Here is a 23,861-nt window from a genome sequence, read left to right as displayed (position 1 = left end):
AGCCGATGAGACACCGGAAAAAAACGCCAGGGAAAAACATCCCTTCACGTCCGCTGGTTTGTGCTGTTCTAGGTATCCAAACTTTTTACTCTAAACATTATTCAACTGTCACCTTTTATATCTACACTACTGGTCAAAAATTTTAGATACACTTTCTCACTTAATGGGTCTCTTTATTTTAATGACTATTTACATTGTACATTCTCACTAAAGGCAACAAAACTGAATGAACACATATGGAACTATGTAGTAAAGAAAAAGTGTGAAATACCTCTAAACATTTTTATACTTTAGTGTCTTCATAATAGCCCCCCTTTGCTTTGATCACTGCTTTGCTCTCTTGGTATTCTCTCCATCAGCTTCATGAGATGGTCACCTTAAATCAGGGATGTCAAAGTCAAATACACCCAAAAAACTAAATTTTCTACAAGCCAAGGGCCAGACTGGTTCAATGTTTATTAAAACATATTAAAATGATTGCACATAGCCTATTGAACCAAGACTTAACACAGAGTACATTATTTAATAATTAAATGAATAAAGCAATATTTTGTTATGGCTCTGTCAGTAACCTCAAGTGGAAACATTTTCAACAGGCAAACAGCGAAAAATTTAATTGTTTTGAAATACAAAGTATGTTTCTTAATATCAAGATGAATACATAAATAAAAGTGCGTGCATTATAAACTTTATATTGCATTATATTCTTTCATTACAGCCAAACTTTCTCCAAGACACACAGGTTTGCCTTTTGCCTCCGTGAACATGTACTCTGCCTCCCACCTGGCTTGAAACCCCCTGTTCTCAGCGTCCACCTCACGTTTAGCCATGTTTGAGGAGTGGGGTACCTGAAAGTTGATCTCTGCTGTGATTGCTGATGAACAATGAAGCCGCATGTACGCGCTACAGTGACTTCGCGGACTACCGTTGCATTGTGGGGAATGTAGTGTTGGTGCGTGCAAAACGCCAGCGGACGGCTGTGGCCTGCGGGCCGGTTCTAATAGTAATTAAATATCATCCAGGGGGCCATAGACTTTGACATATGTGCCTTAAATGGTTTACCAAATAGTCTTGAAAGAACATCCTAGAGGTTCATTGAAAGACAGCCAAAGGTTAATATTTCAGTCATCACAGCAGAGGGCGGCTACTTTAAGGACTCTAAAATATAAAACAAATTTAAATATAACATTTAAAGTTCTTTTACAGTTTTTTTGTTTCGCTACATAATTCCATGTGTTCATTCACAGTTTTGATACCTTCAGTGAGAATCTACATACAATGTAAATGGCCATAAACATAAAGAAAACCATTAAATGAGAATGGCGTTCTAAAACTTTTGGCCGGTAGTGTAAACTCATTGAGTAAATTTGAAAACATTGATTTATTAGTTAAAAAATAATATATATTTGCTTGAATTAAGGTTAAACTTATTTCTGTCTAACGGTGCTCATTTTTGCTGCTGTCATTATCCCTCTTTGTAGATCTTATGGTGGAGTTCATTGTCACTCATATGATGAAGGAGTTTCCCATGGATCTATACTTGTAAATACATTAAATAACAAGGACATCGTTGCAATTTGTTTGTTATTTGGTTTTCACAAGTTTTAAATGATTATTTCCTTTTGAAGGCGGTGTGTGCAAATCATTCACAAACTGCTCTGTTACCAGAAGAAATGCAGAATCAGACTACACTACACCTGGAGAGAGCTTTGGTCAGGTAAAGTTACCTCAGTTACTTTAAGTTGTGCGTTTGCTGTTTTGTCAGAATAAAGTCACATTTAATAGTAATTTGGACCAGTACTTTGTTGCTGATAAGCTCCAACATATAGACACTATACAGTGATGATTCTTCTTCGTTCAGTAACAGATTCCACACTGAAGAGTGTTGTTGTCAGTGTTATCTGTTTGCACTTTGGTGCAGTGCATTTACTGATCAAGAAAAGATTGGATTTTTGAGATTCGGTGAGTCCAATTAAGCTGTAAATTGCCTGATTCACCAGCTGTTTGCTTTGAGTATTTAACGCCGAATTTTTGAATGGATAAATCGTTACAAACAAGTCTTGAAACTGTACATCTACAACATTTTGCCAACTGTAAACAGTTTTTGTTTAAAATGACCTGAAGGAAGTACTATTGTCATTGTTCATTCAAGTTAATTATTACACTCACGGTGTCGTTGACCACAGTATTAAATTAATAATGACATTATGTTTTGTGTCACCGTAGCGTCTGATTATTGAGGTTTTGAGACTAGTGATGGATATATTTATTATGCTTCCTCTGAAGTTAAAGTAATTTGCTTAAATTTTGGTGGATTAAGCCCATTTTCTTCTTAAATCAATGGTAAATGGACTGAACGTATATAGCGCTTTTCCAGTCATACAGACCACTCAAAGCGCTTTACACTAAAGCCACATTCACCCAATCGCACTCACTAACGCTCACACATTCATATACCGATACGCAGAGAATGAGCTTGATGTTTTGAAAATGCATTGCATCATTGAGGTTGGATAATGACTCTAAAGAGAGATCCATCCATCCTGGAAGCCTTACTTTTAGCTGGGTCAACACACAGCAGGGTAACATTTCAGCTTGTAATGGCCTCATCACACTGTGTCTCACTGGGATGCAGATTTCTCTAATCAGACCAATAATCACATTAATTCCCTGAATAACAGACTTGGCCCGCTTGCTGGCAATAATGGCTTAACAGAAAATAAACCTGGAGATGAAAAATAGCTGAATTAAAACACCGGATGCTTTTATCTTCCTTCGGTGTGTTGTGTCGGCTTATGTTGCTGTTTGTTCAGACCGGGTGCTCATTTTAGTTTCCATGATGGGTTTTGTTTTCCTCAGTAAAAGCTTGCAGACTGCCGTGATTTGGGGTTGGAAGGCTCTCCCTTCTCCTTAGTTTCATTATCCACGTTAATGGTGATGCCCACTGAGAAACGCAGACTGCTGCTATCTGCCTCTGCTGGGAGACTTAATCCTCATTATTTCTTTAATACCAGCGTGTGTTTCTCTGTGTGCAGCTGTCATCAACCTGCTGAAGTTCCTGCTGTCAAATGAAACCGCACTACTGGCCAAGCACAACATCTTTCACCTGGCCTTACTGGTGAGAAATGCTGACACACACAAAGTCTAGATGGGAGCTTAATGGACCAGTTAGTGCTGCTGTGTTAATGTCAAAGTTTGCTGTTTGGAGACCTGTTATGGTGTCATCTTAAGAACAAGATGGTTCTTCTTAAATCTGTTTCAGTCCGAGTTTAGTTTCTCTTTTAACTCCTAATGTAGCATCTCTTTATGTTTCATGTCTGGTTATCCTGAGACATGTGTCCATTTCCAGGTGGTGAACTTGTTCAACATGTTCATAACCTATGGAGACACATTCCTGCCCACCTCCAACAGCTACGACGAGCTGTATTACGAAATTGTCCGAATGCACCAGGTCTTTGACAACCTCTACTGTATGGGTATGTTTGAAAACCTTTTCAGTAACCATGGAATGGAGCAGAATCATAGGGTTTTTAAAGTGCTTAACCAGGGCTGGTTCTGGAGCAAGTTCTTAACTGGTTCTGTAAAAGAACTGGTTTGCTTTTTCACAACCTGTGAGCCAAATCAGAGCCACACCATTAATAAACATCTCATCCAGTTAATGGTTGATTCTCCCCCTGCTATATTCTGTGTTTTTGTAAAAGATTGTAATCCATGAAGACAGTTCAACTACATGTCATATTGTTTACCTCAGTATCCTGCAAACAGATGCCCTGATATCACTAACCTTATTTTTTATGAAGAGCTAAGGAACGCTTCACAATCCTAATTAGCCGATCTCTCATCTGCACTGCTGGAAAACTTTTGTCAAACACAACTTTTAGAGCAACATTTCCTAACACCACCTAACGATGTTAAAGAACTGAGCTGGAAATGGAGTTTATGGATTCATTGGAGAACAATCGGGTCTTAGCGAAGCTCTAAGAGGCGCATTTTCCTACTTAACCTCTCTAAAAGGTGATATAACAAAAAACTGTGGCTCGATACGGGCCAGCTTGTCTTATTCAGATGCTAATATAATATTTTTGTTAAGCTGCAGTTTTGTTATTTTGAATTTGAGTTCAGTTAAAAAAAATTACACTAACCTCTAGGTTTTTTAGTGTGGCGCTCACAACGTTTTAGCTGTTTCAGGACCACCATAATCACTACCACCAGTTTAACACTGGAACTAGGATCATGAAAAAGGACTCTCAGTGTCTCGTTTTAGAAATGTGGGATGTGAATTATAGGTTGATTTACAGGAAAACATAACAAAATATCAGAGGGAGAGAAAGTTACCAGATCACGTTTCTTTCTGTCTCTCTCTTCCCTCCAGTTTTGAGAGTTTCCACCAACACAGGCCAGTGGAAGGAGGCAGCCAGCAAAGTCACGCACGCCCTCGTCAACATTCGGTGAGGACACTCACTCACTGGAATTCAGTGAAATCTCAAGCAGGGGTGGGTGGGAGGATGGTAAAAATTAAATGAACCTTTTGGAAAAATGTTTCACACCTCTAGGCAAATTTAGGCTTTTCAGGTCCTCCTCCATGCTGCAACCATAACGTTCAGTGCAAAAGTATTCACACCCCTTTACCCTTTCCACATTTTGTCCCATTACAAACACAAACTTTTGTGTATTTTATGTGATCGCTCCAACACAAAGTAACACAAAATTGAAGTGTAAGTAAATTGACGCATGGTTTAAAAACAAAAAACAAAAACTAAGCCCAATGTACAGTCTATGACAGGACCTGGAAATACATTTTCACTGATGCTTTCCATGCAGTTTGACTAAACGTGAGCTGTTTTGCAAAGAAAAAAAAGCAAGAGCTTCAGTCTCTAGATGTGAAAAGGTGGTAGAGTCATAGCTTGCAAGACTCTAAAGCTGCATCCGTTACCGTTTCCTTCCACTTAAAACTGAGCACTAGTTTGAGATGGTCTATTACTTTAAATCACCATAAAATACATTGACGTTTGAGCATGTAACTTGACAAAATGGGAAGAAGTTGAAGGGGTAAGAATACTTTGGCTTGCTGAAGTTGTCTCGGCTTTGGGGGCCTCAAGAGGCCAAGTCTGTTTACATTCAACCCACAAAGACTGTCTGCTGATGGAGCAGGGCTCCTGCCTGGGCTGGCAGTGGTAGGAGTTGATTTGAATGCTTGAAGTCCGAACCTAAAATGAATATTTGAGAAAAAGTAATGACTGAAAGCAGAGGAGGGAATAAAGAGCTCAGATAGACGATGCAATGAACCCAAATAACGGAACTGATTAAGATTTACGTCTATCAATTCTCTCCTCTGTCGGCCGTCTGAAAAATCTCTCCGGTTTTGTCACACTAATATATTTGATATATTAAGCACTCCAAACTAATACAGGATAAGCCATTTAATCTCTCAGCTATGCTTATTGAATCAACTTGTATTTGAAGATATAGAGCAGTTTATTCCTCAGGATGAATGCTGATGCTGGAGAGCATTGTCTCTGAATTTACATCTGAGATTCTCTGAAGGCTCGCTCGGTCTGAAGGAGGCACGGAGATGGTAATGAATGGTGGGAGTGACTGATGGACTTACCAGGCTGGCTGCAGATGGTACTTTTCTCCATGGGGCTGTTTTGTTTTGCATCTAAACTGGTTAAATTAGTGAGCTTTTAATTTTAGAAAAATCACAGAAGAAAAAGTTGACTCGGGCTGCCTTTGACTATAGGAATGTATGAATAATTACGGCGTCTTCCACCATTACTGGCACCCCTGGTAAAGATGTTTCTAAAACTCCTGTAAGCAGAAAAGGTGTACAGAGAGAGCTTGGCTTAGTCAGCTGTTATCTGAACGCTCTGCTGATCCCATCTCTCAGGTTGTTATTGGCCGTGTTCGGTTGACATAAGGTCTGAAACCTGTTGTCATTTTGGATTTTCAGCATTCAGTCATTGATAGAAAGTCAAGCCACGTTAATATACGATGGTCGTTGATTTAAACTGTAGTCCTGGACTTTATGTTTACAGCACCTTGAGGACTTTTCAGGATGGAAAAGGCAGGCTGATGGACACATTTGCTGTTTTAAGCAAGTTCTCCTAAAGACAGGTTGAGCAGTTTGGGCCTCTGATGGATTGACTTCTTAGTAATCGAGTTTATCCGCTTATGTAAACATTTTAGGAGTCTGATTACTGCAATCCTCCTCAGATGAAGCGATAAAGTCGCAGTCAGATATAACAAATTCCAGTCAGATTTCTCTTTCTCTACTGCAGATAAGTTTATACATTCAGTGCAAGACTTAAACTCCCACTTTTTATGTCTCTAAACAAATATTCTTCAATGCATATATGAGTATAATCTTGTAATTATCACATTTTATCTTTAATACTCAATGTTATAATCTATTGCTAAGTTATTACATTGTTTACTCCAAGTATTTTAGAGTGTATACACACCTGCCACGTTTGTCTGCTTTAAATGGACCAGAGTTTGTTTCCCCCTTGGTCTGGACCTTTTGTGCAGGTGTGAATACACTCAAGCGAACCCTGGTCCGGACCAAACAACCAGACCGAGACCCATTTTTTGAGGTGGTCTCGGTCTGCTTCCAAGCATACTCTGGTGCGGTTCACTTATGGTCTGAATACGAACCGATGCCAATCTGACCCAACAACAGAAAACATAAGTATCTTCGGACTTAACAAGCCACTGTAGCCGGTAGTAAAGGTGTACGTTGTACTGAAAACATACCTGATCAGCTGTATGTTGCTTAGCAACGCTGCTACAGGCGTGTTGTGGGACAGGACACGCAGAGCACGTTGTCTCCTTCGGCTTGCAGCACGCATTGTCCGACAGCATCCCAAAATTAGAAATGGAACGTCATGAAACCTGCTGCAATTACTAGGAAATATGCAGAGCAGAAATGCAGCAAGCATTACTTCTATGATAGTTTTCCTCCACTTCTGGGTCTGTGCTCTGTCCCGTCCCCTGTCATTTCTGTCCAATGGGAGCATTGATAGTCACACGCGTGGCTTTGTTCACAAGTAATAGTTCACTTGCAAAAAGGACAATGTGAAAGCAAACCACACAAAACAAAAACAAAAAAAGTCCACTTGTGGTCCAGACCAAAGGACTTTCCTGGTGTGAACACACACTTGAAGTTCAAGTATTGTAGTCTTTGGAAAAAAAGATCAGCAGGTCAGACCTCAAAGAAAACTATTGTTTTCTAATCATCTCTGTACTGCAGTAAATCGATCTGTGTTCCACATCTTCTCACCTTCTCCCCACTTCTCAAAACATTTACTGAAAACAGACATAAAAGCAGTGAGTACTCCTATAAGGGACATTCAAAATATTCTATCTACAACATTTCAGCGAGGCTGTTTTTGCTTTCAGGGCCATCATCAACCATTTTAATCCCAAGATTGAGTCGTACGCCGCAGTGAACCACATCTCACAGCTGTCAGAGGAACAGGTAAACAAAAAACGCTTCAACTCTTCTGGCACTTTGGTTGAAATGTTCTGTTTGAATATAATGTTTTGGGCTGCACGGTGGCGCAGTTGGTAGCACTGTTGCCTTGCAGCAAGAAGGTCCTGGGTTCGATTCCCGGCCTGGGGTCTTTCTGCATGGAGTCATGTTCTCGCCGTGCATGCGTGTATTCTCTCTGGGTACTCCGACTTCCTCCCACAGTCGAAAGACATGCCTGTTAGGTTAATTGGTCACTCTTAATTGCCCTTAGGTGTATGAATGAGTGTGTGCGTGGTTGTTTGTGTGTTGCCCTGTGATGGACTGGCAATCTGTTCAGGGTGTACCCCGCGTCTCGACATTTCTGAAAGCCGACTAATAGCCGACTATGAGATGATATGAAACAGGAAATATTGTTGACAGTGTTTAATAGAGATACTCAACTTTTATGGAGAAATGGAGGCAATGCATTGAGAATACGGTGCAGCTGTGTGGCAGAAATAAATGATTCAAACCCTGCTTATGATGATGAGACATCTGCTATCACACACATCACTGAGACGTGGACCACAGGGGAACTGAAATGACTTAAATACTTTGTGTGTGCACTACTAGTAGGTGAGCTGTAGGTTTGTAGGATTATTGTTATTGTTGAGCAACTAGGGCACTCTCAGTTGATCCAAGATAAAAATAAAACTCAGACCTGAATAGTTAACAAAGCAGAAGTGAGTTTTAGGTTTTTTAGGATAGTATCACTGTGCACAACTATTGGGCAACTATTTGTGTGTTTATGTCTATGAGATGTCATGTATTAATGATGAGCTTTTTGTGTAGCAGCATCCACAGCCTCCCAGACACCCCTCAGAAAGCTGTGCTGTTTAGAGTACTGTAATGCATGAGAGAGAGCGCTGTCCTGCATAAACATCATGGTCTTCTCGAAAGATGCAGACTTTTTCTTGCACCACTTGTTGAAAGTCTCTTCTAAAAACAGGAAGAAGGTTTAGGTGTTAATTTTGAGTCCATCTTCAACCTGAAAATGTCCTCCTGGCTTATCATTAATAATACCAGCCCCCACCCCTACTCCACCTTGCTGACATCTGGGTCATAGTGGAGCTCTATGCTTGTTACTGATCCAGCCATGGGTCCATTCGTCTGGTCCGTTAAGAGTTACGCTCATCTCATCGCCAGTAAAACATTTGAGAGACATTATTGATGTATCAACTTTTGCATCATCAGTGGTGGTCTGGTTTCAGCCTTCCTTACCTCTCAACATTGAACACTTAGTGATCCCGGGTCCTTCAGGCAGGTTGCAGGTCTGGAACATGACTGTACAGGAGGAGAACGGGTTCTTTTATCATTTGTTAAATGTCAGAGTCTGTTTTTTGGGCAGTTTGGGTGTTGATCTCCTTAGACCAAACCCTCCCTCATTATACAAATTACACATCAACTAATATGCTTAGTGCCAGTAAGCATTCAAGTTTATACAGCAGAAGGAAAATATGCATAAAACTGATCAAAATGCTCACTTGCCTAAGACTTGTGCACACATTGCAGTAGTCATTTCTTACAGTGCTTTTAAGGCAAATATAAAAAGCAGGTCTGATGCGACCCCCCCTTTAACAAACAGTTACATTTCACATAATCCCATTGGTTTTTAAACGCACAAAAAGTGAGGAAAAGGTAATTAGAAAGATGCAGCTGGACAACCTTTTAAACACTAATGTGTTTCCTAATTACTGTTGGAAAACTGTGAGAAAGAAGAGGCCACACTTTATTGGGGGCCAATTTCAGACTTTTATCATTCACACCAAATCTGTGAGGAAGGAAAAGCAGCCTGGAGACTGCTTTTATTACCAGCTGATAGGAGAGTAATGGATTTGGTCATTATATGCTCTAATTACCTCCGTGCTTTTATCTGCTAGATTTATTTACAACAATGAGAAACCGCAGAAGCTGTTTTCGGTTTGAGCTTATAAAGGAGTTTGTTTCTCCACAATATATTCATCACCTCTAATCAGATAAATAAACATAACATATAGGTAACATTTTTCACATTAGTTAAATCTTTGCAAAAATAATTCATGAATTTGTTTTTTTACTCTAACGAAACACATTTATTAGTCATGAAAAAGCTTTTGAAAAACATCTATAGGAACCTTTTCCAGTAACCGGAGTAGTTATGTTTTACTCCCATCTTTTCAACAGCATCAACCGGGCCCATTCAGATAACCAGTGCAGAAATTTACGGACCTGGTAGGGGGAGAGTTCATGATTCAGCAATAACCAAGAGACTGATCAAGAATGACATTCATAGGTTCCAGAACCACTTCTGATCAAAAAGAACACAAAGACCCGTCTCATGTTTGCTAAAAAAACTCGTGATGATCCCCAAGATTTTTGGAAAAATATTCTGTGGACTGACGAGACAGAAGTGTATTTTTTGGACGGTGTGTGTCCTGGTATATCTGGCATAAAACTAACAGCCTTTCAGAAGAAGAACATGATACTGACAGTCAAACATGGTGGTGGTACTGTGATGGTTTGGGGCTGTTTCCCATTTCAGGACCTGGACGAGTTGCAGTAACTAATGAAATCATAATTTCTGCTATTTAGCTAAAACATCCTGAAGGAAAATGTCTGACCCTCAGTTTGTGGCCTTAAGCTCGAGAACTAGGGAAGGCAGCAGGACAACGATCGGAAGCACACCAGCACAGGCATCTTTAAATGGCAAAAATAAATTAAGCCTTTGGATTGGCCTATTTAAAGTCTGGACTTAAATCTGCTCTGAGATGAATGAAGTGACCTTAAACAGGCCATCATGGTCAACAACGCTTGAATGTGGCTGAATTAATTGTGCAAAGAGTGGACCAAATTTCCTCCGCAGCGATGTTTAACACTAATTAGAAGTTATCCAAACTTCTTGGTGGCTCCATGTCTGGCATGTAAGATAGTTATTTTTTGCCTACTATTAAATTTTGTTTGTTGATCTGAAACATTTAAGTGAAGCCTGTGAGGGGGTAAATACTTATACGCTCCTCACTATCTGGGGTCCGCATGTCTGCATTGAATCCAAACCAGACAAAAACCAAACCAACACATGAACACCTCAGTATTTGTTTATTTAGCACAGTCGTATCATCATGGCAGCTTTTAGCCTGTTTTCCTGGTATCATGCAGCCCTGCACCATACCAGGGATTTCTGCATGGTCACTTGCAGTGTCCTAATCAAGTGGAACCGTTTCTCTGAATGTATTGAACACATATTTACTATTTGATCTCAAGCTTTTATCTGCAGACATTCAGTAGCATTGAACATAATACGTTTTTTTGGGGCTTTTAGAATTATTAACATTAGAAACCGGGAAAAACAAATGAAATATGGATTCAAACCTCAAACACAGCACATCCTATCTATGCTGCTTAGAGCAAGCTGTACTGACGATGAACTCAGAAATTCCACCAGAGGTCAAGGAGGTTAAAACCCTGTCCAAACCTTCTGACTAAGCTTTTTTTTATGCCGACCCCTTTGTCAGCACAAACGTTTTACTGAACAATGGTGCATAATTTTAAAAAGGGTCATGGAGGAAAAAATGATCTATTTTATTCTTTAAGCCAACCAAACTTTACATGATGTTCCTATCTGCACATGCAAAACATTGGCAGTTAAAAATAATAATTAATTAATAACAAGAAGAGATCAGATCCTTGGAGGGATTTAGTGCTGCCCAAGACCACAATTCAAGCACCGGTGGTTGATGCTGATGGACACTTTTATGTGTCAGGGCAGGATTTTCAGAGATAATTAAAATCTTAAGATTAAAATTGGTACAACACAAAGTATTTGTCATTCTTTGTCCATAATTTTTGCGACCACAAACATCCAGTTTTTTTCTTTTTTCTTATTCATAAGCAAACCTGTTGCTCCCATTCATTAAACCTGGCTAGAACATGAAATAAAAAAAAAAAAGAGCCAACAGAATTTAATTGTTAACTGTTGTTCTAGAGAGCTGTCGCAGATATTTAATTTTTCCTCAGAATGAAACAAATCCTGACCTTCTGTTGGTGTTTGTTAATAATGGGATGAAAGCAAACATTTTGCTAGAAGAAGTCTGAAGTGATCCAGGTTACAGCTGCACTTTTTATTAAACAGACACCCAGTGGCGTTAACCCGAAAAAGCCTTTACAGAGACTCTTAATGCAGCTTCTGTGGTACAGACAGGCTGAACGGAGATGAAAGCAATAACACGTCTCTTCAGGCTGTACTCTTTCTGTCTTTCTGCTGGTATGTTCTGTCCCTCAGCTGTTGTTGTTTTTTCTAAATAAAATGAAACAATTTCCAGTTCTCCTCTGACATAACATCGTCACACAAACACTGGCGCACATAAACCAGCAGCTGGCCCTCCATCTGCCTGGAGCGTCTTCATCTCTTCATGATGTTGGAAGATGGATGGCCTCTGGAAACGCAGCGCATTAAAACACGACTACGCTCTCACACACACACAAAGGACAACAATGAATCCCCATGACTCAAGATACAACTTGACTATGTTTTGTTTCAGTTATTGTTTTTTGTCCCTGAATCTAAACAGACTGAACACCTGGTGGTTTTTAGTTAATATCTGCTTAGAGGTTGAGAACGTGTAAAACTCCTAAACCTAAACCAGCTTGCCACGTTTTCCCTTCTTCCCTGCAGTTTTTACAATGAGTTGAGGTTAGAGGTCAATCTTTGTGTTTTTTACACCCGTGCAGAAATGAGGTAGAGCGCCGTGATGAAGGAGCAGGCAGAATAAGGAAGGAGATGTGTGGCCATGAATATTTTATCAGTATAGTTCTAAAGGCTGAAAGTAAAAACGCTAGTCGTTTCCTTCCCGAGCAGAGCTGCTGAAGTATTAAACAGAAATAAAACAGGAACTTTTTTACACTCGCAGTAAATTTAAAAATGTTACTGATCTTTAAATTGAATAAACGGCAAAAGAAAGACTTGTTTGTTAACATTGTTGGGTTTACATCTGTTATAACTTGTTTTTTTTTTATGCAAACGTTGGTTTGTAGGGTTTCACTGGGTAGCGTGACAACGTGCAGCTCGTGTTTGCTGCTGTGAATTTTCCATGTTCTGCTGTGTTTAATAAAATTATGAAAGAGGTCTGTTTCTTTCACAAGAGAAAGGGGGGACTGATTTTGCAAAGCTCAGACAGCTGCAATCCTTGTTCTGCTTGAACGGTGAATTTCTGAGGTGTTTAGTGTCGAATCACAGATTTGCAGAAGTATGTCAGAACATGCATGATATATCAGAAAGCCTGGACTCTCCAGTTCTAAACCCACTGGGGCAGAAAATTGGAATGAACAAAAGGGAGTTTGAATATCCAACTTGTTAGATCAAGTACTTTTCTGGCGCCTGATAATTTATTATGGAAGCACATCACAAAATGAACCAACAAAATTCATTTTTTAAGTGATGAGGAACCTGTTCTCCTTAAATATTTACCTCCTAAGGCCTCTTGAGTAAAATGAATGATTACAGAGGATCCAAAATGTTTTTTATATAATCTGTCTTTGTCATTAAGATGTTTTTAGTAACGTTTGAACCCACCAATTTGTTCAAGTCTTTTTTTTATAAAGGCCAATTTTATTTAAACTATGGTACAAAAAGTATTTAATATGATCGTCTACAGAACATTATTGCAGAAGAATTTAGTGCATAAATTTAAATTTATTGTGGAAATCCTCAATGGTCCAAGTCATACATACAGGCTCAAAAAATATACATATAAAGATCTAATCAGTTCTTGTTAGCGGTGATGATTGACTACAGCAGGAACGTTCTTATTAGTGGGTGGTGGCCAGTTTGCTAAAGTCTAGAAGAAGACCCCAGGAACATCCAAGGCTCAAGCAGTAGACTTGCATGTAGTGTGTTTGGAGGAGTCAAAGTTAAGCAGGCAAACCTAGGAAAACTGTACCGACTGTCATGCATGGTAGTGGTCGCATCATGCTGTGGTGCCATTGTCAGTGGCGCTGATGGATTGTTTTTACCTGGCCACTGCTGTGCAGAATAAACTTTGAGTTACAAGTATGGACCAAAGGATCAAAGTAGTTAGAATAATTTGAACCAGACAGTAGCAACAGTCCACTGCAGATAGAAAAGAAGGAGCAGTTGTTTTATCAGATACTAAACGATCTGTCCTGTGGTTCAGTTAGCCAATTTAAAAAGAAAAAATAATATGAATGTCCCCTAATTACCTGTAACTCACAGTGATGGTTATCAGCAAACCATAAGCTGTTATGATTTGGGATTATTTGGTTTTTGGTTTCTGGGTTTTTCTTATATTTCTCTCAGTTTTTGAATCATGCTTCTGTTTATTATTTTTCTGGTCATGTTTTAGTCTTGTTCATGTTTTGTCAAGTTCGGTGTTTGGTTCTGGTCATGCTTTAGTTTTTGTTTGTATTCAAGAGTCTCTGTTCTTGCTCCAGCCACGTTGTGTCTGTTAATTATCTTTATCCGGTTCACCTGCTCCAAACTAATCTGTCTCCTAGCTCCACCTGGTTTACTCTGCATATATTCACTTCTGTTCAGTTGTTCATTGCGGAAACATTACTCAGATATTGCTCTTGTCCTTTAGTCACGCCACGCCTGTCTCGCCAGCCTGGCCAAGTCTGTTTTTTGCCTGTTCTATCTGCCCGTTCGTTGTTTTGTTCCCGCCTCTTCTTGGAGTGAATTTTTGTTAATTAAATTTTCACTTACCTTCACGCTGAATGCTCGTCTGCATTCTGGGGTCCTATATCTCGCAAACCTTAACATAAGCAAGCCAGGACTCATTTTCTTATCATCATCATCATCATCTCCAGCATTAGCAGGTCACAGGTGGTGCTGGTCTTTGGAGCCATGTCAGCGGCTCTTTCTACCTCCTATCCACACTCTCATTAACAGCTGTGCTGCACAGGGAACACTACTATGGGTTTTCCTGTCTTTATCACTACATCCAGCTTAAAAAAACAAGAGCAACAAAACAATAGTAGTTTTGAAGAAGTTTCTTGTGAATTTAATGCTTCTTTAAATCCTGCAAATTATAGGCCCCCCCTTTTTTTTTTTTTTTACACCATCTTTTTAGACTAATTGACTACGACGATATGGGAAGAGGACTGGGACAAATCCACGCAGTCAAACGTTAAAAAGCTGCAAGTTAAGGACACTGAAATTATTTGATGATTATAGTCACATTAACTTCAGTTTTTAATATAGTGCCAAAGTTATTTCAATGCACTTTACAAGCCCAACAGGTGTAATTTATACTCGGCCACATGCAATACAATTTAGTTCAAATGTATTTCATTTGAGGACAGTTCAGTCCAAACAGTCAAATTTAACCGAGCTCCAATATATGCAAGTTCTGATCCTAAAATGCCAGTTGGTAAAAAGACGTCTCACAAAGGATACCAGCAGATTGCATTAAATCTTCACTTCAGTTGCCTCCTCATCCTGAGTAAGCATGCGGTGACAGTGGAGAGGAACAACCTCTTATCAGGATTAAACCTCTTGGAGAACCCGCTCAGTATGAGTCGTCATCTGCCTTCATCAGCTAAAGGTAGAGAGGACTGGATGCTCCAAAAATATAAAACCTCAGAGTAAGGGTGTCGGTCAACATCTAACCACAACCACCTTCGTCCATCCATCAGGGCCAGCAGCAACACAAATGGTGTTAAACATGTTAATAATTGTTAAATTGGATCTTTCTCTTTGTGGTTAATACAGACTTATTTATTAAACTAACCGCCCAACCTATAATAAAATCTAAATAAGCCTGATCCTCTCAGTGATGTTGGTCTTTGGCTAAAAATAGTCTAGGTTTAAAATGTTGTTAAAGAATTACAGAAGAAATGGAAATGAAGTTCAGAGAATGGGTGATTAATCTGGGCTGTAATGCTGTCTCTTAGTGACAGTCAGTGGCCCGGGGTGGAGGCAGATGCTGTGCCAAAAGCATTGTTACTCTTCACATGATCCCTCATGAATAAAATAATGCAGTAAAGTATTTAAAAACTCATCAACAATTTACATTTACCTCTCTGTTCAACTGTTCACCCTAAGACACTGTAACTTCTTATAATCATACTCTGTACCTGTTTATGTTCATGAAGGGTATTTCTTTTTATTTTTACTTGTTTAGGTTTTGGAGGTGGTTCGGTCCAATTATGACACACTGACCCTGAAACTGCAGGATGGTCTGGACCAGTTTGAGAGATATTCAGAGCAGCCAAAAGAAGCTGCTTTCTTCAAGGAGCTGGTAAGGGACTGAATGAGTTCATGGATTTGTATCTTCTCATCCTGTGTTACTCCAACTAAAGTCAGACAGGAACCTGAGTATAAAAGACTGTATGTAAGCAGGGTTCCTACTCGCTCTGGAAAAGGAGGGGATTTTATTTAAGTATTCTCCAGATATGGAAAAATAAATTGAAAGGATGGGAAAGTATTTTTATTTTTATAATGTAATCCCATCCATCCATCAATTCGTCCATTGTCCATCGTTTCATGACTTTTGCAGTGACCATAATTAAAGACTGAGTCGTGTATCGGCTGCTGTTCAGAGCGCACTCTTACAACAATACAAACTAATGTCCAAAACAGATTAAGAGCTCTAAAACTTTGAGTCTGGAAAATTATTTTTACATGTTAAATGTGTGAGGACCCTGAGTACAACACAAAACAGTTGAGGAACAAATATTTATGGTCAAAATTAAAATGAAGAATGGAAACTATCGGAAGTCTTGATTTCTGTGATCTTATGGTGTGTGTTCGCAGGAGAAGCCTCTTAAATCCTCTGATTCATTCCAAGTAAAAAACATTCATGTGTTTTTAATGTGGTGTCACCTCAGTGTAAGCACACAGAGGAGCAGTGGATGTGTCGTGAGTGGAGTGGAATTGATTCTCAGCTCTGTGGGTGGGTGTCTTCTATGCGAAAATACAGCCTGGTAATGAATGTGTTTGTCTCAGGTGCGCTCCATCAGTCTGAACGTGAGAAAGAACGTCTCTCTGAACACACTGAGCCAGGACGTGCTGCTCAAAGAGTTCTCCACCATCTCCTGAGCCTTCAGATGCATGGTCATGTGCATGTGGACACGTACACACACTCATCCCACACACAGCAGACCAGTCCTCGTAGGTCCTTTCCATATCCATCCTTTGTCCATGAGCCGAGCGGTGGAAACTCGTCCTGCAGAGACAGACGCCGTGCTGACTGATCCGGATGCAACAATCCAAACTCTCTCCAGACCCTCTTCCTTCGTGGTCCTAGACATGTCTGAATGCAATCAGCAGTGCTGGCTGGACTGTTAGCTGACAGTGGAACAAAGTATTTCTTCTGGTGTTCAAATAATCCCAGTTCATGATTGAATGCAGAAAGTTTTAGGCTTTATGTGTTTCCTAAGTCGAGGTGGCGGTGGTGATTCTGAGCTGTTTTGACTTTGATGACTCATCTTGAATTTTAGGATTTGCTCTTTAACATCTGAATCCTTGTTGAATGAATGTAAAAAGAAAAAAAATCCTCCTCTGGTTCTGTTTTTTTGATTTTTGTTTCCAATAAAAACGTAGAACAATTAGGTGATTAAGTTTAGGATGCCATGAAGTGATTAAAAACTGACTACAGCTAATGAGAAATCCGTGCTGTTACACACATATTTCTTTATATTAACAAACTAACCTGGAAGTGTTGAAATGAGCTGTTGACTACTCTGTCAAAACTCCTGTGTGTTTGGCACTAGACTGTTTTATAGTGGAAATCAACCTTTAAAACTGATATGAAACTCGCTGAGGTGATTGTTTTTATTTTAAAGTTGATATTAATTATGCAATTGTATCCAGCGAGAGGTCTCTGTCATCTCTAACTCCTGTAGGTGTATTTGTTTTGTTTTTTTAAATAAAGATTCTTTTCCTAGTTGATTTCTGATTATCTCATAGATATATCACCCCATCAAGCTTCTTCCACAGCCTTTCAGCGGATCTCAGCCTACACACGATCAGGCTGACCCGGCACAGTTTCATCGCTGAGACTCATCAGCCCCGCAGAGTGCAGGAGTGACAGATGTGTTTTCTCTTGATGAATACGGTGCCTGGAAATAAATGCTTTTGCCTGAGGTCGTTTGAGTTTCCTGTTGAGCAAATATGAAATGTGAGGCTTGCCTTCGGGTAAACTGAATGTGTCTGGGGATGATTGCGGTCTGCTCCAAGCTTTCATACAGAGTTCTGTTCCTGTCTACCTTGTAAGTGATGTATTTATTCAGATGTAGTGTTATTTTTATGAACATTTCAAGGGTTTTTTGTGTTTGGTGCAGGATGAAAAGTGATTGTTTATCACACCTGTTCATAAACTCAACCCAGAAGAAAACATATAGGTCTTTTTCCTATTTAGTTAATAGTCATTTGATCTTCTCACAGTATAAAACTGCTTGTTAAAAGCTTTATTTATTTAAAGGGATTCTGTTAAAACCTATGAACAAACATGGTAAATACAGAAAATCTCACATATATGCATGCCTATTAAAATGCCAGGGTCTGTGACGTAAATAGTGAGATTATGATGAATCCTTTTAAGTTTTTTTACCTTAAATGTGACATTTATTCTGGACAATTCAACTGAAAAAATAACCTGGTTGTGCCCAACATCAAACTATAAAATAAAGTTCAGCTGTCCTCGTTAGATTTTCTTGGCATTGGGTTGTTTGCATCGTTAAGATAAAGCTGTTTGCAGAGATTTTACAAAGTGTTGTGAGGGAAGTGTCCAAAGAAAAAAAAAGAAAACCAGAAAGGCCAACACTGAAAGACCTGCAGATATTTATTTTTGTTAAGTGGACTGTATTTATATAGTCACACTGACCACTTCACACTAGAGCCACGTTCACCCATTCCCACTACAATGATATGGAGCTCAGTAGGCAACCTGCATGCTTTACCCTGCAGCACATCAACACGTGACAAGAGGCAGCTGGAATCAAACCTACAACCTACTGACTGCAAGACAATTACTCTACCCACTGAACCACAGTTGCACTAACAGTCAGTTTCTGATATGGGTGTTGGTCCAGGGTGGTATTAGTTAGAAAGCAGGGGGCACAAGCATCAGAAGAAAAAGATAGAACTTTTCTATTAGTTCCATGGTGAAAATGCTTGCTGTGCAGTCAGTGAAGACTTTCTGCTGAGAATACAGATTTTATTTTATATGCGGGAATGCAATGCATTTTATCCTGCCTCAGAATCTGGAAGATTTTCTAGATTTTGACTGGTTGGGGGCTGCAGAAGGAGGGGCTCACCCAGGGTGCATTTCATGCAAGAAATACCGCCGCTGGTTGGTAATGGTTGTGTTCTACATGGGACAACTATCTGTTGTATTTTCTACATGTCTGGATTAAGGAGTAGGGTTGCAAAAAAGAAAAAATGTTTGGCTGAAATCTCCCAGAACCCTGTGGGAGAACATGTTATGGTCTGATGAACCTATAGTTGAACTTTTAGCCAGAGTTTCAAAAAGGTTTGATCAACAAAAACAGTACTGCACATTACAAACAAACACCATATCCATGGTGAAACGTGGCACTAGCATCATCATGCTCTGACATTACTTTTTTTCAAATGGAATTGGGGATTTTATCAAAATGAACAATATAATAAATGGTTCCAAATACCAGTCGGTTTTGACCCAAAACCTTAAATTGTGTGCTAGAAAGCTGATAATTAAAAGGGATTTTCATTTCCATTATCACAGAGGTTCCAAGAAAACATGAATATCAACATAATAATGTTTTAACTGGGACAAGATGAAAGGTTCTGGAGTGTTTGACTAACAGCTTTTCTATCAATAGATTCCTCCACCTGAGCACTCCTCGTCTTCCGCTTCATCCAGGACCGGGTCGTGGGGGCAACAGACTGAGTAAGAGACACCCAGACGTCCCTCTCCGCAGACACCTCCTCCAGCAGGACCGTCATCTGCAAAACGAAGAGACGAAATCCACTGCTCCCCAAACCAGACCCCCTCCGGCCCTTGGCTGCGCCTAGAAACCCTGTCCATAAAAGGGCAGCCATGCCGGAGTCCAACATGCACCAGGAACAGGTCCGACTTAGTGCCAGCAATGCGGACCAAATTCCTGCTCCGCTTGTACAGAGACCGGATGTCCCCTAATAAACAGCCCCCAACTCCGTACTCCTGGAGCACCCCCCACAGGGCACCATGAAGGACACAGTCGAATGCCTTCTCCAGGTCCACAAAACACGTGGACCGGTTGGGCAAACTTCCATGAACCCTCGAGCACCCTGTAGAGGGTATAGAGCTGGTCCAGTGTTCCACGGCCAGGAAGAAAACCACACTGCTCCTCCTGAAGCTGAGGTTCGACTACCAGCCGGACTCTCCTCTCGATATCCTGGTGTAGGCCTTACCAGGGAGGCTGAGGAGTGTGTTCCACCTATAGTTGGAACACACCTTTCAGTCACCCTTCTTATGAAGGGGGACCACCACCCCAGTCTGCCAGTCCAGAGGCACTGTCCCCGACCGCTACGCAATGTCGATGATGAGTGTCAACCATGAGACTTGAGGTACTCAGGGCGGCTCTCATCCACCCCCGAAGCCCTGCCACCGTGAAGCTTTTTAATCACCTCGGTGACTTCAGCCTGGGTGATGAATGAGTCCTACCCCTAGTTCCAAGCCTCTGCTTCCACCAGGGAATGGGTGACAGCAGTATTGAGATGTTCCTCAAAGTACTCCTTCCACCGCTTGATAATGTCCCGAGTTGAGGTCAGCAGCTCCCCACCCACAGTGTAAACAGTGTTGGCGAAGCACTGCTTCCCCCTCCTGAGACGCCGGAAGGTTTGCCAGAATTGCTTCGAGTCCAACTGGTAGTCCTTCTCCATTTTTGCCTCTGCAACAGCAGAGCCAAGCGTGCCATGAGGCCGCGGTACGCTTGGCCTCACGGTACCCGTGGGCCGCCTCAGGAGTCCCACAAGCCAACCACAGCCGATAGGACTTCTTCTTCAGGTTGACACCATCCCTTACTGTTGGTGTCCACCACCGGGTTCGGGGATTGCTGCCGTGACAGGCACTGCAGACCTTACAGCCACAGCTTCGGGCAGCAGCATCGTCAATAGATGTGGAGAACATGGTCCACTCTGTCTCTATGTCTCCAACCTCCCCCAGAATCTGATCAAAGCTCTCCCAGGGATGGGAATTGAATACATCCCTGGCCGAGGGCAGGACGTTCCCAGATGACGCTCACTATGCGCTTGGGCCTGTCAAGTCTGTCCGGCTTTCTCCTCTTCCAGCGGATCCGACTCATCATGAGTGGACAGCTCAGCCCCTCTCTTCACCCGAGTGTCCAAAACATGCGGCCGAAGGTCTGAAGACACTACAACATAGTCAATCATCAACTTCCTGCCAAGGTGTCCTGGTGCCAAGTGCACTGATGAACACCCTTATGCTTGAACATGGTGTTCATTATGGACAATCCGTGACTAGCAAAGAAGTTCAATAATGAAACACCACTCGGATTCAGATCGGGGAGGCCATTCCTCCCGATCACGCCTCTCCAGGTTTCAATGTCGTTTCCCACGTGGGCGTTGAAGTCCCCCAGCAGAATAATGGAGTCCCCAGGAGGGGCACTATCCAGCACCCCCGACAGGGACGCCAAGAAGGCCAGGTACTCCACACTACCGCTCAGCCCGTAGGCTGAAATGACAGGTATGCGACCTTCTTATCCACTGGGGTAAACCCCAACCAATCGAAGACCACGCTGACACCCAGCGCAGGTGGAAACCCATAGAGGTTTTATTTCCAAGGAGATGAGTTTCCTCTTTGTTGAATCAATTGACCTCATGCTTCTTCATATTTTCCCCATTTTGGACGGATAAGAAGTTTACTGCTTTTTTTTTTTTTTTTTGAGTTGATCACGGATCCATGACCCCCCCCTTTCTTCTTCAGACCTGACCCATCCTCAACCAGTGGAGAGACGAAATCAGCAGAGACACCCTGACGTCCCTCTCCCCAGACACCTCCTCCAGCTCCTCCGGAGGGAGCCCAAGGTGTTCCCAGGCCAGTCGAGAGACATAGTCCCTCCAGCGTTTCCTGGGTCTCCTCCTGGTGGGACCGTTTTAGTCTGATATAATGTTACAGTGTATGTAAACATCTGGTTTTATCTGTATTTCTGTGACAGAGAAGTTGGTGAACTTGCTTGTTTACTGTGTTTGTACATTTCTCTGTGATATTTTCTTTCTTAAGTCTGAACTGTTTGACAGGAATAATTTTCAATAAATTTAACTGATGAGTTATGCTGTTTTGTAGATTATCGCATCACAAATTAAAGTAGCGAATCATTCTCTGATGTAAGAGTGGGGCGCTGTAAGTTCACGTGTTTATGCTCATGATGGCAAACAGAGCCGAGCCGGAGCGTGTTACTGAGACTCCACATTAATGCTGCTGTTTCATGATGTTTCATTGGACCATGTCAGCCTACTCATCAAATATGCATTTCAGAAGAGATTGCTTCCTTTGTCTCTTTTGAACAACCCTGTCCCGTCGTCACATTTTACATTGTTTGTTTGTGGGTTCCAGCCTGGAGACACAAACTTAACTCCTGTTACAGACACTGGTTCATGACATTTAGTTTGGTTCAGATGCGAAGTGTGAGTCAGTTCATCTGCCAGAAGATTACTTTTCAGTTTGTATGTTTCCTACAACCCTTCCTCCGCTCTGTGTGCAACTTTGTGTATCAGTCAGAGCTTGCTATTGGTTATCTGTCAGCTTCACTTTTCAGTGGTGCTAAACCTCTCCGTAGGAGATAAACACCATCAGTACTGCTAGATTCACCAGTTCCAAGCTCTGTTGCATACTTCTCCTTCTGTTCCACTGCCTTCAGCCTCCCCTCTTTTTGATTCTTCATATCTCACTGAGGTATTTTTTCTGTCCATCTTTTCTCAACGTTTCTCCTTTTGTCTTGGTCTTTCTCCTGCACCTCATGGATTATTTCTCTCTCCTCCATCAGTCTTCTGATAGAGGACATAATAATCCCTCTCTTGCCTGCCAGTCTTTAAAAAAGCTCTCTTTTCATCCCCAACAAGCATTAATACTTTTCCTGGAAAAGGGGTTTTTCTTTTTTTGATGATTCATAATTTTATTTGAGGGATATTTTTAAACACTTCCAGCTCCAAATTGTGTGGGAAGTTCACTTTGCCAGGAGTAGAGGTTGGGATACTCAGAAACAGTATTTTATAAAATATAAAATTTCTTGATTTTGTTATGGTTTTGTTTGCAGTAAATTATATTTTACACATGCTTCTTTTTAAATAATTTGTATTTACATTTTTTTAACAACAAACAATCCAAAACAGTAAAATAAAATTTGAATAATATATATTAGAAATTACTTTTGTCCATCAGATGTCCTTCCTTGGTAGCGTCCTGGGTCCTTTGAGTAGGAAATCTATTTCTCCCATTTTTTAAGGTAAGGTAAGTTTATTTATATAGTGCTTTTCAGCAACGAGACACTCAAAGCGCTGTACATACAATTAAAATACAATCACAAAGAAAATAAACACAGATACAGACACAGAAAAACAAATCAAATGATAAAATCAAACAACAGAGGTAATTTAAAAAAATAAAATAAAATAAAATAAAGAGAATAGAATGATGGACAAGAAAATGAAAGGAAAACTGGACTGAAAACGCAACTAATCGTGCCTAAATGGCACAGTTAAAGGCCACTCTAAACAAATAAGTTTTTAATCTTGATTTAAAGAAATTTAGGGTTTTGGCGCTTTTACAGTTTTCTGGCAGTTTATTCCAGATTAGTGGAGCATAAGAACTAAAAGCTGCTTCTCCATGTTTGGTTCTGGTTCTGGGTATGCAGAGTAGATTTGAGCCAGAAGACCTGAGAGGTCTGGGTGGTTGATACACTGACAAGATCCAATAATACCAGCACTGTGGTTCTTCCACAGTCTGCATTTATACGGATGTCATTGAACACCTTGACAAGAGCAGTCTCTGTACTGTGGTGAGCAGGAAGCCTGACTGAAAGACATCGAAGCGGTTGGTCATTGTTAGGAAGTTGTTTAACTGCTGAAACACGGTTTTTCAATAATCTTACTGATGAAGGGGAGGTTTGATATAGGCCTGTAGTTCTGTAGTAGCAGCTTGTCCAAGTTGCTCTTTTTCAAAAGAGGTTTGATAATTGCTGTTTTCAGGGCCTGGGGGAAAACACCTGACAAAAGGGACGTGTTTATTATTTGTGTTAAATCAGATGTTATTACAGGCAAAGCTTTCTTAAGGAAAGCTGTGGGTAAAAGATCGAGACAGCAGGAAGAAGAGCTTAGTTGGTGTACGATTTCTTCTAAGATTTTGCAGTTTATTTGGTGAAATTGGGAAATTTT

At 40.7% G+C, this 23,861-nt stretch overlaps 1 protein-coding gene across 2 annotated transcripts in view; it reads left to right on the top strand.

The window, feature by feature from the left end:
- armh3 (armadillo like helical domain containing 3) overlaps positions 1-17,396 on the top strand; it is a 29,839-nt gene extending 12,443 nt beyond the window's left edge. The window contains exons 18-27 of one of the 2 annotated variants that reach the window (XM_047366513.1): positions 3-72; positions 1,482-1,542; positions 1,629-1,717; positions 3,036-3,118; positions 3,350-3,476; positions 4,373-4,448; positions 7,399-7,477; positions 15,628-15,744; positions 16,260-16,364; positions 16,452-17,396. In XM_047366513.1, coding sequence (XP_047222469.1) covers positions 3-72; positions 1,482-1,542; positions 1,629-1,717; positions 3,036-3,118; positions 3,350-3,476; positions 4,373-4,448; positions 7,399-7,477; positions 15,628-15,744; positions 16,260-16,364; positions 16,452-16,544 — 900 coding nt within the window. In that variant the 3' untranslated portion in view covers positions 16,545-17,396. The remainder of the gene's footprint in view (positions 1-2; positions 73-1,481; positions 1,543-1,628; positions 1,718-3,035; positions 3,119-3,349; positions 3,477-4,372; positions 4,449-7,398; positions 7,478-15,627; positions 15,745-16,259; positions 16,365-16,451) is intronic. The other variant, XM_047366514.1, reaches the window with a different exon arrangement.
- The last annotated feature ends 6,465 nt before the right edge of the window (positions 17,397-23,861 follow it).

This window comes from Girardinichthys multiradiatus, chromosome 5 (genome assembly GCF_021462225.1).
Source record: "Girardinichthys multiradiatus isolate DD_20200921_A chromosome 5, DD_fGirMul_XY1, whole genome shotgun sequence".
Classification (NCBI taxonomy): Eukaryota; Metazoa; Chordata; class Actinopteri; order Cyprinodontiformes; family Goodeidae; genus Girardinichthys; species Girardinichthys multiradiatus.
Note: the sequence above shows the minus strand (reverse complement) of the source record. Positions and strands in the feature narration are given on the sequence as shown.